The following is an 8,200-nucleotide window of genomic DNA, read 5'->3' as shown; positions in this document are numbered from 1 at the left end:
AATCTCCAAACTCCCGCGTGTCCTGTTCATTAAAAACCAAACTTTACTCCTCGCGGATTTTTAGGGTTAAAATCAAATCAATCAAGATTCAATTTTAATCAACAATTCAAATCAACAATTCAATGCAAATTCAATGAGCTTTCCTCCTCTCGAGACGCGTGGGGGGCGAGCAGGGCATCAACCAGCAGCCTTAACAACGAAGAAAACTAATATTTTTATACGTTAATTAATGGTAAAGTTGGAGCCTTCTCACCTTCAGCTCTCGTTCTCATGGGGTTTTTCGCTTGACCCAGTCCCAGGTTTTCCCTCGGCCCCCCCTTTTCTTTGATTTTAGGGTTTTTTTCCCCATTTTTTTTGGGTTTATTTTAGGAATTTTCTTGAAAATTTCTTGTAGAGAGGCGGCGATGGCGACGGGGGAGAATGGGCATTTCTTCCCCCTCACGAGTTTGCAAATCGGGTGAGTAATTTTAGGGTTTTGCTTGCTTTTGAGTTATTTCTTGATGAATGTGGGATGCTGATGTTCTTTCTTGGTTGGATTACTTTTCAAGTCTTTGGGATCTCGCAAAAAGCAAAATCAAAATTTTTTTTTTATAGGTTTCATCTCATGCCATATTTGAGTTAGGAACAGTATAAAGCAGCGTGTAAATCTAAAGGTGGCCTTTTTCCCACCCCCAACAATTTAATAATTGTATGCAGTTGTGATTTGAAGTGCTGGGGCCATTTGAAAATTCTTGCGTGTTTGCATTAGTTAAGGCAGAGTAAATATTCTTTAGTAGTGATACATGAAATTGCTTGCAATTTTGGAAAGTGATACTGAAGCTGGAGATTTTTTGCTTGGTGGTGTTTATTTCTGGTGACATGTAAATCTAAAGGTGGCCCGCCCACACAAAATTGCTACCATCCACGGGTTTTTATTGGAAATAGTGAGACTTGTTTGCAGATTTTTCTAGAAAATACTTGCTTGTAGGATATTACTTCATGGACTTTTAAGTTTCTTCCCTACTTCATGTTGTACACGCACGAAATGTGTTGGGAGTGCTTGAGGCTGAGCTAAGCATTCTCATCTTATCCAAAACATGAAGTGGTTTGCAAATAGATTCTTCTTCTTCCCTCGTTTATCCAAAACATGGGGTGGCTATCTAAGCATTCTCATCTCTCCACCACATAGCATGAAGTGGTTTGTTTAGGTTTAACTTTTAAGTTAGTTAAGAGAGGGTTAATTATCCTAATCAAATTTAATTCCTTAACCTAACCGCATATATAGATTCATACGATGCATCCTTTTCAATATTACACTCCCACTTTCATGATTTGTAATTTTTCATTATGATTTCATAATCCACATCTTACATTATTGTGATGATATCTGTACAATAATATGAGAAGTTTTATGGTGTAATTCTTGGGTATTACGTTCCACCACTCTAGTAAGAAGTTTCGTCCCTGAAAGTTGCTTACTTGGGAGTATAAGTGGCTGTGACACATCTTCTAACACCAAGATCACTGGTCACAACCAATTTGTGTACCTTCATTTTCTTATATAAATAATTTACCTTTATTTTCTTACCAAATCAAACTGATCTACCTTTTCTTGAATTAGATGACTCAATAATATGACTCGGACCAACAAAAATTCACTTATTTTCTTCTAAGGATTGTGAGAAAATTCAAAGAAGTTCCTCGTGTTCTTGACTCTTTGAATAAATCAAGAAACCATCACGATATATGACATCAAGCTTATCCAAAATAGGTTAAAGAACTCAGTTTACTCAATCCATGAAAGCTTCAAGGAGCCTGTCCATCTTAAAGGCATTATTGAAAATCCTAATGTTCATATCTGGACCTATTGATAGACTTAGGGATATTCCTGCCGTAACTCTTAACTAACCGAGGGTATCCAAACCTCAAATCATTTTCTAAGAACACCTTAGTACCTTGAAGATGATCACATCTATGTGAGGCAAGTGATGTTTGTTTCTCCGCATTCTTTCGGTAATCCATCCACGGCCTCATACTACTCTCCTTCATAACAAATAATACTGGAGCTTTCCATGGAGACCAACTAGATTTGTTGCTTTTATTTCGTCAGGGCCGCCTGATACAGAGCTTTCAACCTGTAATTTTGTTTCCTTTCCAAACTCATCAATTACACAAGATAGAAACCCTTGACATCATCTTCCTAACAAAATTCAGCATGCTAATTCAAAAAAAAAAAAAAAAAAAAAACTACTAGCATGGTTGGTCTTTATCAAATCTTTTTTTGTTTCTTTTATTTAAATGGAAATGCAGAAGGTTCATTTTGATGAGTTCTCGCTAAAATTACTTGTCCAAGTACCGATGGAGAATGGCTGACTAAACTTCTCTTATATGCTCTTAACAGAGATATGCAGTCATATCTTTCGCGTTTGACTCTCTTTTTGCCCCCTGAAAGTAAGAGGTTCTATATTTTGGTTGACAACCGGCCATGGTTAGTTAGCCAAGATGCACGCTCTGCTCACCTATGGCAGCTAATGGTTACCAAGGTTATGCCGGACCCAAAAAGTTATACCATCTGACAATTTGAGCTATAATAAGTCAAAATTTTATCTTATTTAGCTGAAGAGTTTCTCTATTTTTTTCTTTCAGTCGAGGCTGTCACCTTTTGCAATCACTAGGACCAAGTCTAGGAGAGATAAGAAGGATATTGGGAAAAAGCTCAATTACATGAACAGTTCCAGATCCAAGCCTGTCAGGCTAAAGAGCTTTAGTAGATGGTTCTCATTGGTTGATGCTGCAGTATCCCAAAAAAAGGCTCTTCTTCCAGTGAAGAAGCTGAAAGATTCTTTTCTGTTGAACAAAGAATTGCACCGTATCTTGTTTGGCTTTATTGTCTTTGAGGTTGCATGGACTGACGTGCGAGGCATTAATTATCTTAATGAACTCCAGGTACCGGTAGTCTTGTTAATTTGATTTGTCACCTGCTACTGAAGTTGATTGAAATCTCTTGTAAGATTAATTACATTTGAATGTGCAACATCAAATTTTACTTAAAGACTGATACATCAATGGCGTTGGAGGCTAAGTCAATGAAAAGATGGGAGTTCGATAGCGTTGAACAAGCTTCAAGCCTCATGTTCTTATGGTTCTCAGGAACCTACAATGAGTGTATTATCTTACAGGAGTATCTGGATGGTATCTCGAACAGAGGTAACTGTGCATTCTTTGTCTTTGTATATTCTATGAATTTCTTCCTTGTAACTTTATTTTATCTACAGGGGATGTATTTTATGACGCTCAGGAGGATTTTTCATTAGGTATGCCTAGTGGGGCCTGTGAGGGTGGGAGTGATGATGATGCTTCTCATGATGATAGATCCTATGATGGTTCTAGCAACTCCGCCGACTTCCCTGGGGAACATACACCTCCAGTTTCTGGTCCATACAAGAGAAGAAAGATAATGAAAGCTAGTGGTGAAGTAAATAAAGTTTCAGAGGAAGCATGCACTGAGACAGTGAGCTCGCCAACGCTTTCAGTATCTTCATCTTCCTCTGACAACCATGACTATGAGAATGTAAATACAAGATTTTCTGAGGCGGCTACCAATTACAAGGATGTCCTGATTTGTTTTAGGTTTAACGATCCTTATCTTCCATTCAAGTTCAAGAAAATAATTATGTCTGATCTCAAGCTGCTTACTTTATTGGAATATGGGCTGCCTTCTTGGGTCATTTTTCTTCAATCTTATCCAATATTCTGCCAAATATATCGTCCGTGGATGTGTCCTCTAGCAAGAGCTTTATATGTATTGATGTCAGTGATCACTGTGCTTATAGGATTTTATGACCTTTATAAGAATGTTCCGCTAATAAAGGCAACTGCATCACACCTGTTTGGGCCCTTTTTTGATTGGATAGAAACATGGGAAATGGTATCACGGATTAAGTATTTAGGAACCATGCTTTTTTTGCATAACTTCGAGATAGCTGTGAAATGGCTACTTATGATAACACATGCTACTAAATCATTCTTTTCATTTTTGATGATGCCAATTGCTGGGCCTGTCATGGAGATCGTCGAGTTCATTCTTCCCTTATGGAACATATGCCTTGAAACAATAGAGGGAATATGTTCTGTCATATATATTGTATTGGGATCTTCCTATAACATAATTGCGGGAGTTCTACAGATTGTAGTGTGGCCTCTGTGGTTTGCATTAAGTGTTGTTTGGACCATTGGTATGATTAGACAATCTCTTATCTTCAGTTTCCCACCTACTATTACTGCAATTTTGTTTGTTATGACACGATTTTATATTTTACTTTGCAGCGGCCTGGGTTGTATATCCTATATTTTCAGTATTTTGGGAAATTATTATAGCTCCAGTGCGCCTGTGTCTTGCAATGGCAGGCTTCATCACTATGTTTTTGTCCGATGCTTATTACTTTTTAAAGGAAAGCTGGTCATCTATAAGCACTCTCTTCCAATTCGCATCTGCATCTAAAGCATCAGTGGGTTCTTATGAAACTTCCATGTGGAGATCGCTCTGGAATGATCTTTTCTCTCAGGTTTGTAGATTTTGAGAATTATGCACAATAGATTACTTGTCTTTATATATAATATATTATGCTTTTTCCTTCTCCAGGTTTTTCGTGCAGTTCGAAGTATTCTTTATGGTTTTGTTGCCTTTTTTACAACCTGCAATCGGCATCGTCTGAGGTATGATCCTTCCTGAGTGTAGTTCTCCTATTTTGTAGGTTTTCGGGTTTGCACTTCCTGTGCCTTTTAGCTTCTATAAGCATATTTTTTCCTTTTCTGGATATTGTTTAAAATGGTCTTCATGCTTCTTTTTTTTTTCACCTTTTTTTAAAACAAATAATGAGTATTCTAGTTGTATGGTCTAGTTTACTGCCAGTGGTCCCATTTCAATGTTTTCCAAGATACTTCTATGAGCTGCTCATATCTAAATAAATATTTGCTGCTAGATGGATGCTAGTTAGATGCTCTTTTGACATGTCAAAATTACAACATATCCTAGTGTTAAGAAGTTAAAATGTGATACATATGATGGCTTTAAAATTCCATTTGATTTTAGATTCATTTATGATTTATGAAATTTTGTTTGCTTGCTTAACAAAGATTATAATTATATAATATCAAAAGATTACGTGAAAAATATTTCATGTATAATTTGGATGATGCCTTCACCATAAACTAAAGTATTTTGTATTACATGAACTTGTGTTATCGTAACTATTATGCTCTTCGGATCCATTATTAGCATACTCACAAAGTAAATATATCCTGTATTTTCTACTTTGTTGCATGGGTACGGGTGCGGGTGTAGGCATGAGTGCGGATACGGGACATGGCAAATTTGTAAAATGTAGGATATGAGGACACATCTATACATATAATTATTGAAATTATTAGTATATATAAGGTCAATATTGTCTTTTTAATTACATATTATGAGAACTAAAGTCCATATAACTTATTTATGTTTCTTTTATTGGGTAGATTATGAATTTAAAAATTGTTCACTTTTGGACTAGATATGTAAATCATCATTTAAAATCATGCTTATGAACATGATATGGGCTGAAATGAACCCGATCCGAGTCCAACAAGTTGCTGAAATTTAATGTGAAGTGTAAGATATACATCCAAGAAGTGTACCACAAGTGTTTTAAACTAAAAACATGTATTGTATAATGGGGCACATGTATGCATAAATATATGCACATACTCAAGAAGTGTCCAAGGAGCATCCAACACGGACACGAACCCGAACACGGACACAGATACGGGAGCCAAGATGAGGTGTCCTGGTAACCTAAAATTTCTACATCTAGATTCAGTGGAAATCGCGTCCATATCTCGTATCCTTAGTAGTTGAATATGAGTTCCATGTTAAACATTTTGAATGAGTGAGCAAGACTTAGTTATTTTGTGAATGTATTAGGGGTTTTGCCAATTAAATTATATTTATTATTCCCTATGTCGGTCTTCTGTATAGTGGTTAAGTTTATATCATTATGAGTTCGTATGTCCTAGTCTTTCATGACTTTGTGCTGCTTTGATCTTGATATTAATTGATGCTTAATGATGAGAAAATTATGTGCGATATCAAATTGGGTTTTTATAGTAACATTTTGTGAAATGTTTAGATAACTTGTTGTAACCAAGTCTTTGTTGTTTTCTTCTGTTGGTTTGATGCAGCATCTACAATCATATTCAGAAGCTTCTCCTTCGCTTGTCTTGTGTTGCACGCAGTTCAGATTCTCGACATGGCTTGCAGGGACAGAGAGAGAATCCTGTAAGTTATAGCAGGTCCTTAGCCATTTTTTTGGGAGAAAGGACAGTCAATAGATTCTCAAATTACAGTTCAAACTCTTGTTAGTTTCCCGAAAGTGTTCATTTTATCCATTGTTAATTGTTGTGGTGGGTATATATCAGCACTCTCACAAACTTTTACATTTCTCCAATTAAAAAATCATTGCTTTATCCAGTTAACAGATAATACATATCTTCCATGATTTCGCGATTGTTGTTTTCATTTGAACAGACTCCCCCGAGTATTTGTTAATTCAGACATTTTACATTTTACATAGTTTCAGGGAGTTTGAGCTTCATTATGTTAGTTTCAGGGAGTTTGAGCTTCATTATGTTCATTTAATTTTGATCCTTTTGTTTAACCGGGATTGGTAATTGCATCTAGTATTCATTTTCTCCTCGTGGTTTCATTTGGTACTAATGTATCATTTTCACTGTTTTTGACAGCTGGAAGAAAGTAGAAGATCAATGGATAGGTCAGTTATTAGATTACTTTCTCATATCTATGTTTTTCAATAATTTGCTACAGGAGGTCTGATAATTTGTTCATTAGCAGGCACAGTTTACAATTGGAACACCTGCATAGACGAAGAAGCAGAAAGTTTGAGGAGGTCGCTATTGACCGATGAACATGACATTATATCAAGTTAACCTGTACATTCTTTCATTCTTTACTCTTCGGCAATCACAAGCTGCTATGTACATATTTCTATAAGATGAAGGAGCAGAGTTTCTTCTTTTCTTTTGGTTCTCCTATTAAATTCTGTAAATGGAAAGATCAGGCAATGGCAATTAGAGACTTGTTTGTGTAAATGAGGAGGAGAAATCATTAAGAAGCATAATATAGCTGTATACAGATTGAGGATGCTGTATGTCGACTCTGAGGTATTTTAGAGAAAGGTAACTGATGCAAATTCATCTGAATGAGTGAAAAGTAAAGAAATTTTTAAAAGCTTTATTGTAATTTTGATTCCCAAGTCGGTTTTTGTTACTGATGCAAATTCATGCTTTTCCTAGCTTCTTTCCTCCTCCCCTTTAAGCATTGTGTCTTTAAGAAGTAATTACAATCATTGTTATTTAATTTATACATTTCCAAGGATAGAGGCGGTTCTGTTACTTTTAAGGGCATGGATTTTATCTACAAAGTGCTTCGAAGTGAGAGATTGGACTTTTAATTAAGGTGATTTTTCCCCTTTAGTTATATCTTTATATCATGACATTTATAATTAGTAGTGATATATATAACCCCTAAAACTTTTGAATTGTAAAAGTAATGTGGTTTCCCCCCTTTACTTATCATCTGAAACCCTAAACTTTTGAATTGTAATAGTAAAACGATACACATTGACAAGATGCTGCAATCTATTGTTTATTTATTATTAATTGTCAATTATAATATTATCCTCTCCTAACAAAAACAAAACTTTCTTTATATTAATAGCTAGATTGGACGTAGGTCGGGTCGACCCGCAGGCTGATCTGGCCCAACCCATCATGGGTCACAACCTAGCCGACCTCGTAGTGGGTCCGGCATGACCCGACCGGACTCGTGATATACGCGGGTCACGGGCTGGGCTAGGTCCAGCTCTAGACCCGATACTAGAGAATATGCACGACCTATCTTAACCCGTCTCAACTCGACCCGAAATTTTAATTATTAGTTACATTTTTTTTCTTGTTTCCTCTTATATTTATAATTTAAATTTAAATAAAGAAAAGTTATTAACTTACCATGGACGTAGTAGGTCTTCATTCGAAATCCGAACCACATATATCTTTATGTTTGCGATGTTTTTCTGTATGATGCTTATCTTTGTACAATGTGTGTGTGTACCATTTTAGATAAAGAGTAAAGTAGAAAACATAATTAAAAGGGGGAAAATGTGTC

General features: G+C 36.0%; 1 protein-coding gene across 3 annotated transcripts; it reads left to right on the top strand.

The window, feature by feature from the left end:
- Positions 1 to 7,232, top strand: LOC109835694. Of its 3 annotated transcripts, none has more exons than XM_020403694.1 (11): positions 1 to 299; positions 395 to 457; positions 2,381 to 2,522; positions 2,626 to 2,925; positions 3,033 to 3,186; positions 3,255 to 4,214; positions 4,306 to 4,544; positions 4,622 to 4,695; positions 6,199 to 6,295; positions 6,760 to 6,788; positions 6,875 to 7,232. In XM_020403694.1, exons 2-11 carry the CDS (start codon positions 405 to 407, stop codon positions 6,939 to 6,941), a joined length of 2,115 nt encoding a protein of 704 aa, XP_020259283.1. In that variant the 5' UTR covers positions 1 to 299; positions 395 to 404; the 3' UTR covers positions 6,942 to 7,232. The 3 variants fall into 3 exon arrangements, with proteins under 3 accessions (XP_020259283.1, XP_020259281.1, XP_020259282.1); XM_020403692.1 differs by having other exon boundaries at positions 6,866 to 7,232; XM_020403693.1 differs by having other exon boundaries at positions 2 to 299; positions 6,869 to 7,232.

The sequence above is a fragment of the Asparagus officinalis genome, chromosome 3 (genome assembly GCF_001876935.1).
Source record: "Asparagus officinalis chromosome 3, Aspof.V1, whole genome shotgun sequence".
Classification (NCBI taxonomy): domain Eukaryota; kingdom Viridiplantae; phylum Streptophyta; class Magnoliopsida; order Asparagales; family Asparagaceae; genus Asparagus; species Asparagus officinalis.
This window is presented reverse-complemented; position numbering and strand designations above follow the sequence as displayed.